Genomic DNA, 25,145 nt, shown 5'->3' on the forward strand with positions numbered 1-25,145 from the left:
GAGAATAAAAATAGACACGAATATTCTTTACCGATCTTATATTTACCAAGTATGGAGATCATCAAATATTTATTCGACAACGAGTAAGAGTTTTTTGCTATTATTATTTACACTACTGTATGAAACAAAAACCATGTAAATAAATAAATCAATTATTTATGAAATAATAATAAATGTATAAATATTATATACTAATTAAAGGCAAACTAAAAATATTTTTTTTAATTTAATTTAAAATACACTTAAATTATGTTTTAGTTAAAATTTCAGTTTTAATCAAATAAATAACACACGCTGCCGCCCATAAAAAACAACTAAATTGAAATAATAATTTACAAAAAAAAGGTATTAGAATTTATAGAAATCAACTCATTTGAAAAGAAAAGAAATTTCTTAAGAAAAACAAGATTGATGTTAAAAGTGTTTTAAAGCATTTTACAGGAAATAAAAAAACTTCAACTAAATAACTTTAATAAAGCTTTATGTTCCTAAATTTAATAAAATAAATTATTTAAAACACTTTTAACATTATCCAAACAACATATTTTGAATTTTATTCCCAATACTGGTCTTTTGCTAGCATAATAACAAATAAAATCATTTCAATACTTTTCATAAATATTACAAAAACTACAGAATTTAATTATGGTTTTTTTATGATTAAAAAAAGTTATTTTTTTATTACAAACATAAATTAGGAAAATATTGAAAATTTTCTTAAAAACAATCACAAACTGCTCTATGCTAATCAAATTATTTTTGCAATATCAAAATTATAAAATATTTACCGTAAAATAATTTTAGTAAAATATGAAATAATTTCCATTAGTTTAAATTTACATAAATAAAATGAAATTTTTGCTTAATATATACTATTTAATTCTTATTATTATTTTCTTTAGCTAAATTTAACTAATTTTCTTAAAAACTAAAAGAGAAAATTTTAATAAAATTATAATAAATTAAATATTAACAACAAAAAAGCAAAACTGTTGATAAATCTTTAAATAAATAAAACAAACAAGTATTTTAAATAAAATAAATTGTATTTTATTTGAAGGATCAATCTTTAGGTGAACAATTAGCGGTTAATTAACTGTTAGTTAACTAGACTATAGACTAGACTATAGACTAGACTATTGACTAGACTATAGACTAGACTATAGACTAGACTATAGACTAGACTATTGACTAGACTATAGACTAGAGTATAGACTAGACTATAGACTAGACTATAGACTAGACTATGGACTAGACTATAGACTAGACTATAGACTAGACTATAGACTAGACTATAGACTAGACTATAGACTAGACTATAGACTAGACTATAGACTAGACTATAGACAAGACTATAAATAGACTATAGACTTGACTATAGAAAAGACTATGGACTAGACTATAGATTAAACTATAGACTGGACTATAGACAAGACTATAAATAGACTAGTCTATAGTCTAGGATATAGACTAGACTATACTAAAGACTAGGTTATAGACTAGGCTAAAAACTAGACTATACTAAAGACTAGACTGTAGACTAGGCTATAAAATAGACTATGAAGTAGATTATAGACTAGACAATAGATTAGACTACAGATTCGACTATAGATTATGGACTAGAACAGATATCTATGTTTGTTTTTTTTATTAGCTTGTTTTTGTTTGATTTATTGCTTGTTTGTACCTTGCATTTTGTTTTGAAATATCAAGCGGGAAGGGTAAATATCTAAGAATATGTTACTTCCTCAGTATGGACAATTATAACATCCATATGAATTATTTTGAAAAAATACGAGAAACTCAAATTTTGTCCAAATTCATTTTTCATTCATGTGGATATTTGGTCAATGAATGGAGGGATTAAAAAATGAAGGGGGCAGTAGCACATTGAAATCCATATAAACAAAATTTTGATGACTAGATATATGGGACTAAAAGCGGGTTATGTATTAAATTTTAGTTTAAAATTGAGTTGACATGCTCTGTCTTTACACGTACCGGGGACTGGAAGCTAGTGTGTCGCTCCAAGTTATCTTTGAACTTTCTTTTAACATCAGGCTCGCTAGACACAAAATCCTTCATATATTTAGAATGCTGGTAACAGAGGATAAATAAAATGAATTACAAACTTGTCATGAATGTATCTAGTATACATTTTTTATTCATTTCTTTGTAAAATTTAAAGTATGTATCATTATTTGTTTAACACTAAAGAGAAATTTTAACTCGACATTGATTACAATGTAAGCATTTTGTTTTAAAACAATACAATTTGAATATTTAAAATAAGCACCTTTATAGGTTTTTAAATTATTGTTAAATACAGTGATTTAATTAAACAAAATTTCCAATTGAATAAACACAAAAACATTAATATAAACAGGTAAATGTAAAATTTTGTATTTTCATTTTTCTAGTATAACACATTCATTTTCAAAATCAATAGGTCAATGGGTCTAAAATATGAAAAAGTAAAAAAAAAATAAATAACTAAAAATTACAAGTAAGTTCAAAGCAGTGATTCCAAAACAGTTTAAAATTTAAACCAATAATGTGTAACTGTCGCTGCCACTTGCAACTGCACTCAGTATGAGTGGCATACATAACAATTGAAATGCACCTTTAACTATATAATTATTTTGGACTGACAATGGAAGAAATGTTACTCTTCACTGGTTCAGCAAATGTTAAAAGGTGAAGTAAAATTTTGTATATAAAATACAAGTTTCTTTGAGAAAAACTTTCAGTTGTATATTAAACGTAAGGTATAATTAAGCGGTGGAAAGTGATTATTGGGAAAAAAGAATAATCAATTTTTAATAAATAAAGGACATAATGTTTTTATCCTTGAAATTCTTTTCAATATTAACAATAATAAACATAAGTGTGATAAATGCTCTGCCTACTACAACAAAAGACGTTTCGCATTCCCATAATCGCGCGCAAATATCTTGGATACAACAAATGCAAGTTCTGCGTCAACTATTAAAATCATGTGAAAATGTAAAAATAAGAGTTTATATGTCTTTAATAAAGCTCAATTGAAAGATATAAATCATCCATTTTTAAATTTTGTTTTTAGTCCTCACCACAGCCGAATGGCACCACCACTTGGCAGTGTTTAAAAATGACAAGTTTAAATATTGTCGATGATATGACAAAACGTCAAATCATTCCCTTATGGCCAGGTGTAAGATTTGTTAAAACACCGAATCTCAAGAAAAATCAAATGTCATCATTGAGCATAAATCAAGAAAAGTATGTGAAAGTAAATGGTAGAATTAGCTTTTTTGAGAAATTGAATATAATTAATGTGTTTTTTTATGTTTTATAATTTTAAAGTGATTTTTTACAACGTAAGGATTTACAATATTTGACCTGGTTCGATCGTTTGGCTTTAAGTTTTACCAAAATGGTAAATACTCATATGTTGGAGATTAATTTAAAGGAATTAACGCAAGCCTATTTGGAAAATGTGAGACGAAGAAAAGGTAAGAGTTAGGAAGTGTTTAACAAACAAAAAAAGGATAAAATTATTCGATAAATTGGGAAAAAAGTGCCAACTAAATTAATACAATCCATTATCAAACACTTTTACAACCGAGGTGTATAAAATTTTAATAACACCCAGTAACCATTTTAACATCATTGTCAAGAACGCATTGTTGTTGTTTTATTACACTTTTTTGTCGTTCTATTTGACAACATACCGAAATATTATAAAAAATATTTTATTTTTTGTTAGCCGCCACCAGGCGTAGATTAAAAACGTCATGTATTATTTTTTGTTGTATTTTTGACATTTTTCATGTTGATTTGACAATTATCGGTACATACTTTGACAACGAATGTTATTAAAACAATATAAACATTATTAATTTGGTATAAATAACGGTACACAATTTCACCTAGCCCATATTCATATATAAGTTTTAGCCCTTATATAACTGACCAAAATGTTTTTGTAGAATCGTATGAGAATCAATCGATATTACCCGTACCCTCCATATACAGATCCTATTAGAAAATGACTTTAACGTCAATAATTCGTTTAAAAATATCACATTTATCACATTAAACTGGCGTGCGCTGAGTGCCACAATTGGGAAAAATGGAATTAAACCATATACAAGCGAAGAGCCACCTTAAGAGCTCTCTGGTTTTTCCTCATTTTTTGATTGAGATACACACAGAGAAATCTCTGATGTTAAACATGAAGATAAGTTCCTGTTTTCCGAATGTCATTTTTCTGAGTAAATCAGTTAAATAATGATGTGGTATCCACTACTATGTTATTTCCTGACATAAGTCGATTTCCATCAATGCCCTGATAATATTTTCATTTAATTGACATTTAGAAAACTACATATGAGTGCAAAACATCATGGAGGATATTTAATATATATAACAATCCATTATTTGTTAAATTTTTTTAAATCTTCCATTATTTATTTAGTTTTAACTGCACGGAGTTGCAAATAAATGCATTTCCGAAGGCAATGAACAAAAATAATAGTTTATGCTTTAGAGTTTTTCTAACATATTTATATTCATAAAAAGTCCAAAATGTAACGCTTTTTGTCATTTCACTGTAAAGTAGTACATTATACAACACTAGAAAATGTTACGAACTTTTCTTTCAGTGCAAAGAATGCAAAAAACAAAAACTGAAGTAGTGTTAGTGAGGCAAGAAAATTTTTTATTTTAAATTTTTTCAGTGTTCGGAAACACAGTTTCTTGAACGTAATTCCTAAGTATTTCCCAATCAGTGTTAGTCAGGAATGTTATTTCCGGAATAACATCATTTCCAAGATACTTGGATCTAACTTCGACGAATGCCTGGCAGTGGCAAAGAAAGTGCTCCAGAGTTTAACTGTCCATGCTCTACCTACGTCTGAATCCGCACGTCCATTTTAAATGTGCTCGTAATCCTTTGTGTCCACTCAGAATACGTACCATCATACTAACTTCAGACTTGCTCTGTCATCAGAGTCACCCCATAGGATTTTCGTGGTTCTACCCACTGTTTTATTATTCCAAGATATCTTATGGGATTCTCTCACCCATATTTATAGTTCAGCTTTTGTTACGTCGAATGGTAATGCGTTTGTCAGTTTAACTGCTTCGAACCCCCTTCCCTTTAAAGCTTTTACATTCGCTCTTTCGTTATCGACTACTCCCGAGTAGTCTGGTACCCATATGATGTGAACCTTACCTCTGGGAGAGTATTCGGTTAAAGCTTTATTACAATGCAATACGGTCTTAAAATTAGTTCTATCTTCTAATATCGGCCTAATTGCCTTCTGGCTGTCGGTAAATATATTAAGCGCTGTGGACGCAAACGCATGCCTGGAAGCTTGTGTTATGATTTGGTAAATAGGAATAAATAAAGCACCAAAATATCTCCAATATAGAATATTTTCATTGAGCTCAGTGTTTGTTTAGTTTCTAGTATCTGTATTCAAAAAGTATCATTTGAACAACAAAAAAGCACCAAAAAGATATTTCTTATAGATTCTCAGGTCCCTACATGTTAAATTTTATATTCCTATGTTCAAATGGTACTTTTGAAGAACAAAAAAGTGCAAAATTGTGTTTTTTTTTTTTATAAATGTTCATTTAATAAGAACCGTGATTTAATATACTATTTGAAGAACGAACAAGTAGCAAAGCGTCAACTGTTATGGATTCTCATCAGTTATGTAAAATTTTATATTGTTATGTTCAAAATTAAGGAAAATACAAATACTACAATTTGATGAGCAAAACGTCAGAGCCGTCAATAAATCGAAAATGCTTTCTTAATGTGTTCAAAAATTTACCAGAAATTGAGTTTTCTTCCTTTTTTTTCCTTTTACACTCAAAAAGGACTACATTTAAAAAAAAGTAGGAAAGAGATGTCTCATAAGTTTGAAAAATGTGCCCAAAATATTTACAAAGATTTTATTATGTTAAATAGTAATAAAGGCCCCAAATAAATCACCCAAAAATCACCTTTGTTACACATTGTCACCCCTTGAAAAGATGGTCATACATCCATCTGCTCTTTTAAAGAGTAGAAGTAGATAAAATTAAAATTTATCTTGTATTACTAATACTGTGTAAGATTATCAAGAAAACCAATTTTACCCGTTTTTCAATTTTTATTCCCAAATGTACAAATTTCCAAAAATCCCTCCTTGTGGATCTACAAAGTATTTATCGATTCATATAGTATACGACCACCTTTGATAAAATTATAAATGAAAATAAATTATTTTTATTTCAGATTCATCTCTATCTAACGACACAGATCCTGTCGGCACAGCCCGTCATCGTAGACATCGTTTTAACATGATGATAACCATGATGTTTGGTGTAACAGCACTCGGTGCCGTACTCGTGCCCATGGGTTTTCAAATGTTATCCGTAGTAAGTGGCAAGGCGTTGCTTTTAGCTAAAATGGCTTTACTTTTAGCCTCCATAAACGGCCTGAAAAGGGTAAGTTTTAAGAGACCAACAGAAGAAATACAGTGTTAAAATATTCAAAAAAATTAAATAAAGTTTAATTATATTTTAACTTATTTTAGGTGGCCAATAGTGGGGTCCACTATGGACTCTACCATGTACCTGGGGAGCATTATGCTAATTATTACGATCGTGGAGACTTACATCATCCAAGAAATGTACAAAGTGTAGCAGCAGCTAAACCAATCGAAATGGGTTTACCGCTCTAAGGCAACAGCAATGGTAACACTGTGGAAAAAGCTTTTTTTGTATGAGTGTCTTAGCTAAGTTTTAAACCTAAAAAGTTTTTTTCGATATAAATGAAATGTTTAGTTAATAGAAAAAAAAACATTGTTTTTGTTTTCCTCTTTAAGCAACAACTTGTTGCAAGCAAATTCATTCATAAATTTATGTTGGGCGATTTTGTGTTGAAGAATATGTGTGTGTTAAGCTATTGAAAGCTATTATTGTTGAGAAGGATTTTTGTATAAAAGGACTTGTAGTGTTTCAGGCATCTAACATTCTAACGACAGTTGACCACGTTAACGGTCGTTAAGAACTCCAAACAATTAAAAGTGAATATTATACAAAAAAAACTTAAATTATAATTTTTTGAATTTTAAAAAACGGTTATTTTTTTGAGCAACGTTAAGTGAGTGTAGAAAAGTGAAGTTAATTCAATTTAATAAATTTTTGGTGGTTTTAAAATTTTGCCTAAAGTAAATAATAAGAACTAAACCTAGATTGCATAAAATTACTTTTTGGAAAATTTGGTCTTAAACATTTTACTTGTCAATTTGTAACGCTAATAGAATTATTATTTTTTTTTTTTTGTTCATATTTTTGTGACAATATTTTTCAATAAGCAGCTTTGGTCAGTAGAAACGTGATTGTATACAAAATTAAATTGTGTAATTTTTTTTTGGGGGGAAAGGACAAAAAGACAGGAGTAAAAAGACATCCAATACAATTGAGATAAAATACAGTATATTCTAATTTGAAAAACAACAAGTGTTTCTGAACAATAAAAGACCGACAAATAGTAAAAATAGCTCCAGTGTCTGAGTGTTTGTAAAAAGGACATTATTGAACAACTGCACGTATTTCCAGTGATTGAAGTGTTAATTTAATTTATTTTACTTTCTAACCATATTTTATCTTGTGCTTTAAGACCGTAAAGAAGATTTAATCAAACTGCAACAGAAGTCGTCACATTAATAGCAAGAATATTTTATGATCATATTTTATGTATTAATGTACTAATTTGTTACTTTTTGTAAGGATTAAAACAAAAACCAACAACAACAACAAAAAGGAAAACAACATAGCCATTTTTGCCACTTGTTCATCCATTGGCCTTCTTTTTAATCTGTCGTCAGAAGTTAATTAAATTTTATTAACCCAAAACGTAAAAATAACTAAAACGGCAACAAAAACTTAACTTGAACACAAGTTGTCTCTATTAAGATTTATTCACTTATTTATAAGAAATCTGTCAACATCTTCTACAGCATATTTTTTTTAATAAATAATTCCATCATCGTCAACACCAGCATCAAGTGTTAAATTTTGTGAACAAAAAAAAAAAGTACGAAAAAGAGAGCAAAAACATTAAAACATCTCAATTCCAGCATTCAAACCCATTCAACATGAAGGCTGTTGTATTTCTTTCATTGTCAATTATTGTGCTGAGTGTTAAGGTAAGTTTGTATCCTTTTTTTGTGAATCCTTTAAATATATTTATATAGAGTTATGTATGTATTATTTTTCATTGTTATCGCTAAACTAAATAGAAAACCATATGTTGCATATGAATAAAAAAATGTTATGAATATTTATGTGTATCTTTTGTATGTACATTAGAGTGTCTTGAACATAAATTTTTAATTCTTTAGGGAAAAATAGGTGAAAATCTGTTTCTAGGAAAATCTTAGTTAGATTTCATTTAAGTTTTAGTATTTTAATAAAATTAAAGACAAATAAGTAAATATATTAATTTTTTTTTAATCAATAACAAAATATAATTAATATTGAGATAAACATAACATAGACCAACAAATTTTTACTTCATAGAGCTGCGATTAATCAAAATTTCCACCTTTTGTGAAAATTAAATCTTGTTATTAAAATTGGACAATATCGCTTCACGATTTCATAGCCTGAATATAATTGGTTCCCGGAATACTGTTTAAACTGTCATAAACATGTTGATTTACCTTCGATTAATATATTTTTGAACCATTTCAGAATTGGTTCTTCAATAGAAACTATAGTTTGTTATAGAAGAATTTCTGATGAATAGATTAAATTCTTAAATTTTACAGAAGTTGCAAATATTGGTTGTTGCAACAGTTCAAATTGGTTCTTCCGTGAGGAAAAAAATATTCGCTTGATACAGCTGTCGCTGGGTTTATCTCGGATCGGGTCGTTTCGAAGAGAAGAAGGAAAATATTGATCATAGTTTTAGAATCTAATATGGAACCAGAATGTTATACGACAAATATGTCGATGAACGGAATGAAAAAAATCAATCTTATTAAAAAAAGTCAATTTCTGTGGAATCATAGACTGACATAAGACATAGTTAATCTATATACATATAAACAAGTAAGGGTGTTATATTCGACTATGCCGAATCTTATGTACCCACCATCAAACCTCGTTTGACTCGAATGAAACTTACTTATGTCGAATTCCATCATATACACGTATTTTTAGGCCAGTTAAAGGCGTTAAAGTAATTTTCTGAAAGGCACCTTATATAGGGGGTAGGATCAATTAGGGTCGATCCTTATAAAATTTGGTACACAGAATTTGGTTCGTATTAAATTTATTTGTGTCGAATTTCATCGCTTCACTCGTATTTTTAAGCCAGTCTTTTTCTGAAGGGAACCTTATATGGGGGGGGGGGGGGGGAGGGGTCAATCATGGACCGATCCCAATAAATTTTTTTAGATAGATTTTGTCTCGTATGAAACTTACTTATGTCGAATTTCATCTATATACTAGTATTTTTAAGCAAGTAATGAGTGTTAAAGTTCTTTTGTACAGGGGACTTTTTATGGGGGGTAGGGTCAATTATGGACCGATCGTCATAAAATTTTGCATAGTGCTTTTGGATTAAAAGAAACTTACTTATGTCGAATTTCATAGCTATATTCGTATTTTTAATCAAGTTATGACTGTTAAAGCTGCTTTTCGAGGGGCCACTTGTACGAAAGCTATCCGAAAACGTGGACCGATATTGCCCATTTTCAGTACCACATTTATGTGAAATTTCAACCCTCTAGCTCTTTCCATTCGGATTATATCGTGCTTTGAACAGACAGACAGACAGACGGACGGATATGGCTAGATCGTCTTAAAATTTAATGAGAATATATATACTTTTGTGGGTCTATGACTAATATTTCGATGTGTTACAAACAAAGATGATTTTGGTAACTTTTTGGGGCCTTTATAACTGTTTAACTAATAAACATAAAAAAATTTTTGTAAATATTTGGAACACATTTTTCAAAATTGTGAAAACCGTACTTTTTTTAAATTCAGTCATTTTTGGGTGTAAAAGAAAGAAAACTGTAGTTTTCGGTAAAGAAAACTTTTTAGATTTATTGATGTATTCCTATTAGATGTATCTCTTATATTCCCTAAACCCGTAATATTAATTAATTTACTCTCACAAAATAAGCTATTGGTATATTATTTTGGAATTTGGGTTCTAAGGCCAATATAAAAATTTTTAAAAGCACAATTTTTTCTTGACAAATGAATACAGATTTTAATCGTATGATTTATAGATTTAAACATGGAGGCACAGACATTGTAAAATTGAATTTGAAAATGATTTTGAGTTAATTGAAAAATTATTAGCTAGTTTGGATCTAATATTTTTGTTCATTATAAAAGGTCTTTTCAAAGCATAATAAACTTTACACTATAATAGTGTAGGATGTAAATAAGTAAAATACTATACATGATGGGATTATATTCGGTTTCACGACTCATACCTTTAGAAACATTCTACATAGTCTCAGGGTTTTAAATTTATTATATCCCATATTTTTTAACGGCAAACCCTAGTTCACAACATTCCTAAATGTATTTGTTACACATATTAAGGTAATTTATATAATTTTTTTTCACGTACGCGTGTGATGTTGCTGATAATCTCATTTTGGACTTGCTGCTGTAACTTAGTAAAAGATTAACCCAATTTTTTCTTTTTGGATTTTTTTGTGACATAAAATGTGGTTATGTGGTGGGATGTTAAAATTTCTACAGATTGAATTAAAGTAGAAAAAAATACATATAGAAAATATTTGTTTGTCATATTTGTTGTCATTGAATTGTTGTTCATACATCTCTAAAATGTAAAAATGTGCATATACCCAGTAAAATATTTCCAAATTTTGGTAATGATTATTGTAGGTAATGTAGTTATTTCATACATTACTTGGTAATGAGTGATCGTTATTAAAAAGAAAAATTTACATTTATTTAATAGTATTAATAGCCAAATTCCCTAAAGCATATGTCTAATAAGAAATTAGTAAGTAATTCGAACACTAGTCGATATTATACGTTTTTTAAAGAAATATTGTTTTTACTTTTATGTAAAAACATTTTAGATAGAATCATAAAATAATGGAGCATTGAGTAAGAAAAAAGTCTAATTAACATAGAAAATTAATTTATTTGAATCCGGAAACACATTTGTACCAAGTTATTTTTGGACATCGTCGAACAAAAATAAGTAGTTATTCACCCAAAAAATAAGTACTTACACTTGGCTCAAAAGAATGTCGAAGTGCTTTACGCGAACACCTGCCGTGTTGGCCTTATTTTTGCGGTGGTCTTTTTCAACCACTGGGTGAGCTTCTTTGCGACTCACCATCGCCAAATAGTGTATCTTCAATGCATGTGGCACTCAAGTACTCGAACTATCCAATCTATTGTCATAGTATTCCCGTAGGATAATGATAGGTGACATGAGTCAAATGCAATCTAACCCCGAAAAAGGAGAAGCAAAATGAAGGATCCGGCATCAGGTGAAAACATCCATTTGATGCTATGAGGAATGCCGTGTCTCTGCAAACATTCCCATCACTTACCCCAGTGCACTCCTGGATCTTACATGTCGCCTAATCACACTACTGACATTGATTTTGTTGTTTCAGCCAGACTTATTTCAATGTGCAAGGACTTACTGTAATAAGTAGAGCATGTTTATAGTAAATCCCGATACACAAAACCACTAAGGAAAATCGGAACACGATGGTACATCTCACTCCAACACATACCCAATCTTTGCATTATTAGCTCAATTCCAACATTTTATTAATCCACAGCCTTACCCTTTGGTTTGTACCACTCATAGAAACTAGCGGGGTTTTAACAGAAACTCTTCCGGTATATTTATATTTTATGGTGTAACAATTTTATAACAAAGCTCATCCTTTCCGCGACTTCGGGTTTAAACTACAACCACTAGGTGGATCCCGAAAGAACTTCCCCCGGGGCAACTGAAAGAAGATACATTTGATGTGGGTCATTCATCAGGGTAACATGCCCCGGGGTTTCTGCTCTAATATTACTTGACTGTAACAATTTTATAACAAAGCACTTCCTTTACGCGAATTTGGGTTTAAACCACAACCACTAAGTGGATCCCAAGGGAACTTCCTCCGTGGCAACTGAAAGAAGATACATTTGACATCGCTAGTTTATAATACCGGCAGACTAGAGATACTCGTAGCATTCCTTTACACCGAGATTGCAATACACCAAGAAGTTGGTCATTTATCAGGGTAACATGTCCCGGGGGGATTATGCTCTAATATTACTTGTAATGAGAATTTGTGCAAGTATTTGTTTTTGCAATAAAAATATACATATGTACATATAGTAAAACAGATCGAACTCGCAACCCCCAACCTGGTACACTACGAAAGAACTAATCAAAATTGAAAAATAGTTTTGTTAACATTAAAAACTTTGTTCGGAACTATTTTCTGAATGAAAATATCTTAAAAAAAAATCTATGGAAATATATATTAATGTAATTTTAAAGTATTTATGTCACGTAATCTTGTGTTAATAAACGCAAATTATAAACTTCAGCCTTTTTTTAAAACTTAATTTTTATTTCAAAAGAATTTTAGCCACAAAAATCAAATTACAATAAATTTAATTTTATCTACTGGTAAAATAATATTTATAATAATAAAGAAAAAACACACAACAAGATCATCAAAAAAAGAAAAAAAAATATTTTATAATCTAAAAATAAAAAGCACAAAAAATATTCCTACAGACAAAAAAAAAACGAAGAAAAAAACATTTCCTGTTTTAACCCCTTTTAACAACACAAAAAACAAACAACATGAAAGTGTTGTGAAAAAATGTTGAATTTATTCATGATGTATGATGTTCGATGTTGATGATGATACGAATGATAACTTTAAATGTATAATTTTAAAAAAACTTTTCCTTTAATCTTTATGTTTTTTCCACGGTTAGCTGAATTTTTGTTTTATTAACAGCAATTGCTTTTGTATTTAAAGATAAAGTGCAAAATATTTACGTATTTTGTTTCCTAGAAATTAAATATTGATCTTTTAATAGTTAGAAAATATAAGACATATTTTAAGGGATTAAAAAGTTATAAACTTTTCTACAGAAAATCTTTGTATAAGTTTACTAAAAGATTTTCATCTTTGATTTTATTCGCCGAGTTATTCTATAGATAAAATGACAAGAAGTTGGTGGGATTTCTTTTCACTTTTTTTTTTTGGCAAACAATTGAGTTAAAAGGTTCTAAAATATTAAATTTCAATAAAAGTTTTTAAGTGGCAATTAAAAAAAATTATCAAAAGATATAAGAGTTAATATGTATTACAATTATTGGGAATTATTACAACAAATAGAAAGTTTATTATTACGATTAAAGTTTAGTTAAGCTACTTAAAAGGAAATGAAAGTAATTTGATTTTCAATATTTTAGTTTTAGTTTGGCAGCACAACACAAAATAGTGAACAAAGTGAAAAGCTATTTAAAGTTGTTGCAATGTCCATCTGTTCTTAAACTAAATTATGTAAATAATTCCTTTGATTAATCATAATAAAAACAACATAATTTTCCCATCAATGCTAAAACAATAAAAAAGGGAAAAGAAATAAAGTAACAAGCAAAATATAATCTGTAAAAAAACAAATTATAAAAAATAGAACCATCGAAGGGAATTAATATAATCTCAATTGTCAACGTTATAAAGTCGTTACAAATCACTAACTTAACATTATTTTCTTTATCCACTTATACACACAATAATCTCTACACACGCATATACATTCATTACTACATAAACAATTACAACTAAGGCCAAAGTTAGCAAAAAAAAATGAACAAAAGAAGTTAAGTTAAAAAAGAACTATTTAAATTATAAGTTACACATATAGCTTATATCTAGATACTATCTATATATGATGGTATTATACTATACTTTGGCATACAAATGAATGGAATAAATGATCAGCAAAAATCGTCACGATATGTAAAATGCAAGATAAAAGTAGTAGGAAAGTATAGCCGGGCATGGCTGTCCATATAATACCCTACACCATTAGTATTTTTTTCAAAAATTGTATTTTTCATAAAGAAACTTTTATGTTGAATTTTACCTTAATTCCAAAGTATTTTAACAATTTATTAATAAAAAAAACAAAATTTTCTAAATGAGGCTTTATATAGGTCAAAAATGGGCCGATCTTCGGTAAATTTAGGAAAAGGATATATTTTTAAATAACAGTTACTTTTGTTGAGTTTTATTGCGATACGAATGTTAATTTTAGACGTTTAAGACATTTTTTGAAGGATGGTTTGGAGAAGGAGGCTAGTGTGAAATAAGAGCCGATCATTACCAAAATCTGCCGTGTCATTTATACTTATATAAAACTTATTTGTGCCAATTTTTAGAGAGATAATAGTATATTTGACGTAATTATGGCATAAAAAGCCCAAATCGGGAAGTACGGTTATATGGGGACTAGGAGAAATAATGGACCGATTTCAACCATTTTCAATAGGCTTTGTTCCTATGCCAAAAAACATGCTTGGTCCAAATTTCATCAAATTATATTGAAAATTGCGGTCTGTACCTTGCGCACAAAGTTTACATGGATAGCCAGCCGGATGGCCGGACATATCTTAATCGACTCAAAAATGATTCTGAATCGATCAGTATACTTTATTGGACCAATATTTTTGTATGTTACAAACATCAGCACAAACGTATAATACCCTCCCCACTATGGTGATGTTGGGTATAAATTTTAAAATTATATTTTGTTGTAAGATATGCATATCGAATAAAGCTTTTAACTGAGTCTTATGTAAATTATCGGGCGAGCTCTATGAAAGTTTTTATATTTTATCTTTATTACAAAATGTAAAATAATTAATGACAATAATCTGATTTTCTGTAGCAACCCAGTAAAATATTTTATAATTTTGGTAATGAGTATAGTAGGAAATGTAGTTACATATTTCATAAATTACTTCGTAATCAGTTGTAGTTATCAATAACATATTTTTTTTTTTTGTTTGAATAGAATTTGTAGTCAATTCTCTATTGAAACTATTCCAGATAGAAATAACTTTTCCAGATAGAAATAACTTTTTAATGCGGCGTTGATTTAGAGAATAGACTTGCAAATATAAAAAATAACTGTAAAATCAATTTTAAATCCAGAAAAGTCGGAAAAGCAGATTTCTAACCACTTATTTTTTGGCCATCGTCAAACAAAAATAAGTAGTTATTCACCCAAAATGTAACTACTAACACATTGCCTACTTACCGGGTAAGTAAAGATTTAGCTTGGAAAAGTTATATGGGGTTGTGATGGTCAATTATGGGATGATCCTTATGAAATAGAAAAGAGAACTGAAATAAATTTCATATAAACCTTTAACAAAAACGTTCTAGAATGATCAGACCATTGTTTGAGAACTAACCAAGAATTATTACAGACCCCAATGACCCTTCTGAAAAAAGGGTAATATTAAAATATTGCGTAGGTGTAGCTTGGATATAAGTGGTGCAATAAATACTTTGGCAAACAAGGTTCTTAAAACGATGCTGGATATTCCACCCATTGACACATATTTGTCATTTACAACCGAACGGCTTATAACTTTAGGCGAACTGACCAAAAGCAGTTTTAGGACACGTCATTAACATATACTAGACACATTAGAATTCTATACACAATCATCGGCAAACACAAAATATATTTGGAACTTTGAAACACTGGTCTGAGCTGGAATGTAAGAGCAAATGTCGGTGGAATCCTTTGCCACATGGATGACTCTATATGTGGGGACAAATCAGGCATGGATTTCTAATTTTGAAGACTCAAATACTGGAATATACTACCGTTTCCTTTCAGACAGAAGTCCGACCAATTACGGAATGCGTACATTGTCTTAGAATAAATATGGCGCTAACCAGAAGTCATATAGAGAATATCAGGTTATAAAGAAAGAACATAATGGTTTGTAAGAAATCTTTAAAAAAATACTCTTGCAGAGTCCACTCGAGAGTAGTTGGCAATGAAAGTGCAAATGTATTAGCTTTAAAGCGAAGGGAGCTCAAGGCTTTTATCCTGACGAACGTACAACCATTCGACGCAATATGTGTGAGAGAATGCCAAAGTCTCTTGGAATGATGAAATGGTCTGCATAATGGATCTTATCTAGAGCAGGGAAAGAAATCTCTTCCAAATGAGCAAGTCTGACGTTAGTAAGATGGTAGTACGTAGTACGCAATTCACATTTTTACAAATTTGTATGTGCGAATTTTAACTAATGTAGAGTATGCGTAGAGGACTATGAAACTCTAGAGCACTTTCTTTGTCACTGTTAGGCATTTAGTGAAATTAGCTCCAAATATCTTGGAAGTGATATTATAAAAGATATATCATTCTTGACGAACACTGATTAGAAAATTCCTAGAAATTATGTCGAGAATGCTATGTTTCTGAACATTTAATAAAAATACATTCGGTGAACACTATAGCTACGTATACACGGTTGTCAAATCTTCCAACATTGTCAGAAAAAGTCTAACAACCATGTCAACTTACAATTTTTATCTTGCAATTTTCTTTAAAAAAAGCACTGTCAGAATTTGGTTAAACAAAAATATTGACAGACATCTAACAATCGTATATACACATTACTTCGTCATTGCCTGATAATTGTCTGACAATTTTTATTGTCACAGGACATCTGACAATAAAAATTGTCAGACAATTTAATTTTTTTTACAATTTTCGTTAAAGGAACATATTCACTAAAACTGAGGTCTGGCAACTTTTGCCATACAACAATCTGACAACAGTGTAAACTAACAATTTTTCAGATAATTGTATTCTGCGGCAATGAAATTGTTAGGTTTTCTTACAATCGTCTAAACTAACAATGTACCTGTCAGAGATACAAAATTGACCTTTCTGAGCGTTTATTATATTGAAAAAACTCTATATAACAGTCTGTTATATAGAAACCTGTCTCTTTATAAGTTTTTTCTGCAGAAAATAGACATTATAGTAAATTTGACTATTTTAATATTAGCACAATATTGTGTGGCAACTATTTTTAATTTGACATAAGAATTTAAAATAGTGGCAACTCCGTTCAAATTGATGAAGTTATTTTCAGAAATGCATATCAGAGATTCAAGCCGATGTAAAATGATCGGCGGCGGCGGCGCAATCATTTTAGATCGGCGGCTTATTATAGAAAATATCGGCGGCGGCTGAATTGTCGCCTCAATTTAAACTTTTCTTCAGAAATTGACCTTATAAGCGTTTATTATATTGAAAAATCTCTGTATAATAGTCTGTTATATAGAAACCTGTCTCTATATAAGCTTTTTTCTGCAGAAAAATGAACATTTATAGTAGTTTTCACAATTTTAATATTAACACAATATTGTGTGGCAACACTTTTCAATTTGTAATAATAATTTAAAATAGTGGCAACTCCGTTCAAATTGGTGAATTTATTTTCCGAAATACATGTGTGATTCCAAACTTGTATCTCTGATGCATATGCTATGTCAATCTTTATCAGTGGCTACGTTAAAGCCAGCTTAGCTTTTGAGCCGAAAGAAGTCGGCGGCAGCTGGGCTTGCAAAATATTACCGGCAGCCAGCCGCCACTAATTTGAGCCGTTTCGGCTTAATTAATAACTCAACTAGAATTATTCAGAATAAACAAAAATTTCTATTTGATCAAGAATAAATACAAAACTATAATTGGTTCAAGACTTAACTAAAATAGTACAGATATTAGATCTATAACAGCAAACTAATATCTGATATATCTTCTTTCTTCTTGTTCATTATATCATCACAAAAAGATTCAGATTAAGCTCTGCTCAAAACTATTAAAAATTTAATATTTCGACTTTTATTTTCAAATCTTTTTGGCTTGTGTAATCTACTATATATACTACTATGTATACTGCTGTAGGGTAAATATAGACTGAAATAAATTGAAAATACAATTGAAGCATGAATCCATGACTAAAATAGCAAAAGAATGAAAAGTCTAGAAAAAAAACTTTATTTTTCAAAAGTAACTTGCTAGCAAATTGAGTGAGTAAAATTAAAACTTTACTTTTTCACACTCACCCAGCAAACATGTGAGTAAGCATTTGAAATATTTCGTTCTTTGAAGAGATGCTCAATTAAATTTCAAATTAAATTTAAAGTTGAATATGTTTTATTGTAAAGTTGAATGTGTTTTATTGACTATGTGATTAAACCAAGTTCAAACTTTTTATTATTTACTACAATGTTAGGGCTTGTTGGGTATTTTTATATTTACATATGAATATTAAAATATGCAAACATTTTGTTTTCAACACATCCGCATCCGCTTTAATAACAATTCATATTTTACAAACATAAGTAAATATTCTATATATTCTGCAATTCTGGGAACTAAAATAAATATAAATAGATATTAAGCATGCAAATCTGTAAAAGAATATAAATTGTTGTGCATAACTCTTTATTATTTAAATTATTTTAATAATTTCCACAACAGGTCTCTCATTAAAATTGCCGGGTATAAAGATCTCCTAACTATGCAACTTGCACAACTTCCTACAATCAAAATAACTACAATTTATTAAAATGTTAAATTGCCAATTTAACGCAGTTTTTCTTTTAAACTTGTTTGTTGTCTGTCTCCACTTATTTCTTGTTGTCGTTGTCATCGTTGACAACTCACTTAAAAAACTATTTCAGTTAAGAGGAATTACTTCAGAAAAGTAGCGGAAAATAGCTTCATGTTTAAAGTGGCTGCCAAAAACTAAACATCTATATAAAAGTAATGAGTCAGAATGAAACAATTAGTATTAATTTTTTGTAAAAAATATATAAGGAGCTTTTTAGTAACTCGTATTAAATTTAAGTATAAGTTGACAAATTTTTTAAAGGATGGTTGGGTTAAATATCATACTATATGATCAGCAGGGAAACCAAAATATGCAAATGCATGTTTTTTGTGGTGCGTCGTATGGACTCATGGATAAGATATTTACACGTTTCAGACCAATTTGAGAATTTTGGCATCGATTTGTTAGAGCATATTTTACCCATAAGATCATAATTTTGCATGATTTGACTTTTTAGCATATTTAAGGCATATTTTCGAGTTTTTAGAGCATATTTCACTCTTTTAGTGCATATTTTGATGTTTTCGCTTTTTTTCGTTTTTATACATTTTTAATTTTCTTTTCAAAACTTTATTTAAAAAAAATAAAATTCTATTTAAATTTTTTAGCCTATTTTACAATTTTGAAAAAAAAAAATCGTTATGTTATAGTTTTTTATTCAATAAAGCATTATATTTTAAATCGGACATAAATCCGATTACTTTTGATTTCATGAGACCAATCCATTTTTATAGTTTAAAAAACTAATTATTAGAAGTTATGACAACACCGATTAAAATGTCAGTTTAAAAGCTATGAATACAATTGGAAGAAATGTGTCAAACTTTGTCGTTTGAAATATATTTTTTGGGGACCAAATGGTTTCATGTTATTTATTGGTTATCTGAACGTTAAACGGAATTCTATTATACTAGTTCTTTAAACTATGAGATGAAACATTTATAAAAAAAATGTTGTAGGATATAGAATATGACATTAAACATTTATTATTTATTATAATGTTAAAAAATAATAAAAAATTTTATTTTTGGGGCATATATTTTAAATTTTAAGAGCATATTTTGAGTTTTTTACGGCATATTTAAAGCGCTTAAAACACTTTTTTAGAGCAGGTTGTCGGTTTCCCTGATGATCTGTACAATCTGGTAATTCTTCAGAATGGTTTCTTGAATCTGCCGGCTAATACAATTGTTATTCCGTACTTTACAGAAAGAGTTTAAAGGAGTCAGTGGCAATGTACCTTTGCGGTTAAGTATTATTGTATATGTATACGTTAGACTACTCGGACACAATAAAGTGACGACTGTGTCCTTTAGGTTATTAAAAATTACTGTCATATTCGGATGCATTTACTCTTTGTTAAAGCTACTAAACATTGAGTCTAAAATGAAAAGAGACTGATTCAGAGAAAAAGAATCTGTCCAGAACTAAAATATAGATGAACTATTGTAAAACTTAATTGGAATTGAAAAATTATGGAAATATTTTACACTAAATTTTGTTGGTTGTATAGAAATGTCACTTAATCATAACCAATATAAAATAAATGAAAATGAATAAACTGTTGCGGTTTTTATACTCTACACCACTATGGTGAGGAGGGTATTCTCAGAATCACTTTCTGAGTCGATTTAGCTATGCCCGTATGTGACGCTACAGGTCACAATCGGGCCTTATGGCTCATAATTACGTTAAATGTTCTATTATGTTAACAAAATTCTACAAAACTTAGTTTTATAGAACTATAAATGACACTACTAAATCCGCTTTTAAAAAGTAAATTCCTTATTTAAATAACCTTTAATGTTTGCCTTAAATCTACATATTTAGTTTATTTTATCATTTAAATCAAATACTCAAATCTCATGCGATATAAGGAACATATAAACGAAAATCTGGATGCGGTTTAATCATCACACCTTCAATCTTAAAATGGCACATTGTACGTTGTAAAAAATACCAAAAAAAAAATTAAAACCAAAAAGGGGATGTTACCTAACTATATTTAATAATACTATAATATCTTGCGATAACGTCTTAATTTTCAAATTTGATCTAAGATTTAAACCAAAGTGTTTATAAATTTTCAATAACATCCTTTGTCAATGTATATACGCACGACAACACTTGTTATCTAAATTTTTATACACTTCCGTTGTTTATATGTTAATATAGATGGTAAGCTCACTATTGACTACGGAGAGATTGACAACGTATGTTATTGAAAAATTATGAACAATTTGGTGTCAATTTGGAACCAGGCGTGTATATTTTTTCTTCCCTCTGTGTACATTAACTATAGCTAATTAGTTATTTAGTTATTTAATTAGTTAGTTAGTTAGTTAGTTAGTTAGTTAGTTAGTTAGTTAGTTAGTTAGTTAGTTAGTTAGTTAGTTAGTTAGTTAGTTAGTTAGTTAGTTAGTTAGTTAGTTAGTTAGTTAGTTAGTTAGTTAGTTAGTTAGTTAGTTAGTTAGTTAGTTAGCTAGTTAGCTAGTTAGTTATTTAGTTATTTTGTTATTTAGTTATTTAGTTATTTAGTTATTTAGTTACTTAGTTATTTAGTTATTTAGTTATTTAGTTATTTAGTTATTTAGTTATTTAGTTATTTAGTTATTTAGCTATTTAGTTATTTAGTTATTTAGGTATTTAGTTATTTAGTTATTTAGTTATTTAGTTATTTAGTTATTTAGTTAGTTAGTTAGTTAGTTAGTTAGTTAGTTAGTTAGTTAGTTAGTTAGTTAGTTAGTTAGTTAGTTAGTTAGTTAGTCAAACATTTTATTGCTGCCTTTAGGATACCTTCCTTTATGTCAACTGAGAACAACAAAATATTAAAACCTTTCTACAAATGTTTCGATTTAAGCTTTTACTGCCTTTTCTGTTGGTTATTCTTAATTTTTGCTGTTGTTTATATGCTGTTGCTGCAGATATTGTGACTGCAAGAAGTACAATTTCTTGTCAGCAATTACATTCCACTATTTATTACTCCAACTTAATTGTATTCTTTCTAGTCTTTAAACAAAAAAAGTGTTTTTGACATTGACATCAGTTGTTAAGTTTTTAATACTTGTTTAATATTTTGTTTTCTTTTCTTCAGACCTTTTTGTTGTTGTTGGTGTTATGTATTTTTCGGTTTTGTTGCAACAAGCGAGTTGTAGAGATTGATATTTTTTTACTATCAATCTGTGGTTGTACTATATATTCTCTTACTTGTACTTCAAGATAGAGATGTATAACATATTTTCAAGTTATTTTTGTTTCCTTTTACTATTTGCAACTACTGTTGTTTTGTTTCCTTGTACTGCTATAATTGTGGTATTTATTGTTGCTGCAGATGATGATGATGATGTTGTTGACTTTAAGTGTCCATTAAGGATTTGTTGTGAAAATGAACTATTTTTAGTTACATTCTTAAGCTTTCAAAAGTTAATTCTTCTTTTCATAAAATGTACATATTTCTTCAGTTTTAAACGACGAAAGGAAGATTTTAGTTTCTTTTCTATATTAAGCTATTTTTTAATTGTTTTTCTTTTGTAACAAATCTTGTAATTTCAATTAAATGATATTTTGTATATAATGACTTATAAAACTTTATAAAGTATATACAATTTTAACTTGGAAATTCTAGATGAAGAGTTATAAATAATAAATTGTCAAAAGTGTTCTACATAATGGGACATGTGTTATATTTCAAAAATTTAAAATATTACCAAACATTATATTTGTAGAGTTTATTAATTTGTAAGCCTTTTTTTTCAACCTACATCATTAATTATGTACATGTATTCGATATTATTAATAAGGAAATTTACAAACACTTGTTAAATAATTTTACTATATATTTCATGATATGATATCATATTATGAAAGTTGTAAGTAGAAAATCTACTAAACAATATTTTGTTGAAATTACTATAAAAACAAAAATTATTTTTAGCTTTAAAGCCAAGAATTTTCCGAACAATTTATTAACATGACTTATAATAAGTTTAGAAGATTATCATATATAATCTTCCAACAAAATTTTAGCCATGTAGAAAATTAAATTAACCAAAAAAATAAAAATATCATGCCCAGGTGTACTCTACATTATGAATGTAATTTTACAGAAAGAAAAACATATAATTCCCATTTAGTTAAGAATATGTTTGCGATAAGTGGTCTTGAATAATTATTATGAAATGCTAATGTGTATTGGTAATTAAAATATTTTTTCGTAATTAACATTTTCGCTTAACTTCTCTAAATTCTGAAAACAATAATGAGTCGTGTTCAAATCAAGATAACTTTGGGATTAATTAAATAGTTTACATTTTTATAGTTTTCGAAGTTTGGTTTACAAAGTTAAGGATATTTTTGAGGCTTCCTTTGAGTTCATCCATACAAGAGAGAACAGCAGAGCCGAAGCAATATACTCTGCTCTCATTAAATGAAGGACATAGTGGTCATAACAGTTCATTTAAGTATTATTCAGTGCTTCCTTTTTTCGGTTATTTGAATTGTTGGTTGAGCTCATAAGGAAAATGCCAGAGTGTTTCACGTTGGTTTAAAGGAAATCCTTCAAGTCGGACTATATCTTTATATAAGAAGCTAAAAACCTTTATATACTTAACTTTGAATAGTTGTGTGAAGTAATAAACTTCACCAGTGCGAGCGAGACTGTCGAAAGCTAGGCAACAAACCAAAATAAACGCGATGACGCGAGAAATGTTCCTCAATTCAGATCAGAATTATGACTCTATTTAGTGCCTTCGAAGTTAAATCATTTGTTTTGAATTACACATTATCCTGGGAGCATCGCTTAGAGGTCAGTTGACTTAAGTGAAACAGGTGATTTCGATAAATGATCTGATTTGAAGTCGATTTTATCATTTCCTAGCCCATAAGGCGCTTTAAGACTTAGACATTTGACTCATTCTGTCTGGGCCATATCGTACATGAGAGAACAGATAAGCCGAAACAATATACTTTGCTCTTGCTAAATGGCGAACAATAACAGTGAAGGTGTGATTATGGGTATCCTATTCTCCTCATTATGACAACATATATAACAGTACATGATTCCGGGATCAATTATTCTGACTTTATAGCCAACTACATGTTATTTCGTTATGACTGATAACAGCGTACTTATCTGCTTCCTAGGTAAGCTTAACAGTAAGCTTATCCTGGGAGCATCGTGTAAGCTTCAAGTTGAATTCGAAGTGTTTCTCACTTGATATCGCTAAATATAAGATTTTTTAGATTTAGACATTTAGCACATTTTGCCTATACCAAATTGTATATTCAGCAGCTAAAGACCAATATGGACTTAAAATCTAAAACATCACCCAGAATATAAATGCATATTTAGTTTCATGACTATAACACAGGAGTAATGACTACATGGTCAATAACAATTACTTGGAAGTGTAATTGAGAAATAACCAATTACAATTATTTGTAAATATAATTGAAGTTTTTCCAATTACAATTATTTGTGATTGTAATTAAAGTTTTTCAAATTACCATTACTTGTAATGTGTTTTTGAGCATGTGAAATCTACAAAGTAAACTTTTTTCAATTACAATTACTTGTAATCATAATTGAAGTTTCCAATTAAAATTACTTGTAATTTTACCCTACACCATTATAGCGGGGAGGGTATTATACGTTTGTGCTGATGTTTGTAACATACAAAAATATTGGTCCAATACCCACCTTAAAGTATACTGATCGATTCAGAATCATTTTTTGAGTCGATTAAGACATGTCCGTCCGACCGTCTGTCCGGCTGGCTGTCCATGTTAACCTTGTGCGCAAGGCACAGGCCGCAATTTTCAACATAATTTGATGAAATTTGGACCAAGCATGTTTTTTTGGCACAGGGACGAAGCCTATTGAAAATGGTTGAAATCGGTCCATTATTTCACCTAGCCCCCATACAACCGTACCTCCCGATTTGAACTTTTTATGCCATAATTACGTCAAATATTCTATTATCTCTATAAAAATTGGTACAAATAAGTTTTATATAAATATAAATGACACTGCAGATTTTCGTAAGGATTGGCCCTTATTTGACACTAGCCCCATACAAACCCCCTTCAAGAAATGTCTTGAACGTCTAAAATTGACTTATAACCATTTGAATGAAACTCAACAAAACTAACTGTTATTTAAAAATAAATCCTTTTCCCAAATTTACCGAGGATCGGCCCATATTTGACCCATTTAGAAATTTTGGTTTTTTATCAATAAATTGCTTAAATATTTTGGAATAATATTCAACATAAAAGTTTCTTTATAAAAAGAAAAAATTTTAAAAATATACTCATGGTGTAGGGTTTGTATGGTCGGCCATGCCCGGCTATACTTTCCTACTTGTTTTAATTTAGGTATTACTTATTACATAATTACAGGTAATAG

The 25,145-nt window shown here is 29.1% G+C and overlaps 1 protein-coding gene and 1 long non-coding RNA gene across 3 annotated transcripts; both read left to right on the forward strand.

Moving 5' to 3' along the window:
* The first annotated feature begins 2,774 nt into the window (after window positions 1-2,774).
* Window positions 2,775-6,817, forward strand: LOC111681626. Its single transcript, XM_023443498.2, has 5 exons — window positions 2,775-3,006; window positions 3,086-3,261; window positions 3,346-3,494; window positions 6,272-6,483; window positions 6,573-6,817. Exons 1-5 carry the CDS (start codon window positions 2,839-2,841, stop codon window positions 6,717-6,719), a joined length of 852 nt encoding a protein of 283 aa, XP_023299266.2. The 5' UTR covers window positions 2,775-2,838; the 3' UTR covers window positions 6,720-6,817.
* A 199-nt stretch (window positions 6,818-7,016) lies between these two features.
* LOC124419559 lies at window positions 7,017-8,134 on the forward strand. Of its 2 annotated transcripts, none has more exons than XR_006940683.1 (2): window positions 7,017-7,141; window positions 7,359-8,134. It is a non-coding gene; the product is annotated as an uncharacterized LOC124419559 (long non-coding RNA). The 2 variants fall into 2 exon arrangements; XR_006940682.1 differs by having other exon boundaries at window positions 7,023-7,208.
* The last annotated feature ends 17,011 nt before the right edge of the window (window positions 8,135-25,145 follow it).

This window comes from Lucilia cuprina, chromosome 4 (assembly GCF_022045245.1).
Source record: "Lucilia cuprina isolate Lc7/37 chromosome 4, ASM2204524v1, whole genome shotgun sequence".
NCBI lineage: Eukaryota > Metazoa > Arthropoda > Insecta > Diptera > Calliphoridae > Lucilia > Lucilia cuprina.

What these genes read in the sequence shown, in the direction of transcription:
- LOC111681626 (XM_023443498.2), top strand. Translation starts at nt 2,839, where the DNA reads ATGTTTTTATCCTTGAAATTCTTTTCAATATTAACAATAATAAACATA. An exon ending in TTGAGCATAAATCAAGAAAA is followed by an intron (nt 3,262 to 3,345) that starts GTATGTGAAAGT and finishes ATAATTTTAAAG; the next exon opens with TGATTTTTTACAACGTAAGG. An exon ending in AAATGTGAGACGAAGAAAAG is followed by an intron (nt 3,495 to 6,271) that starts GTAAGAGTTAGG and finishes TTTTTATTTCAG; the next exon opens with ATTCATCTCTATCTAACGAC.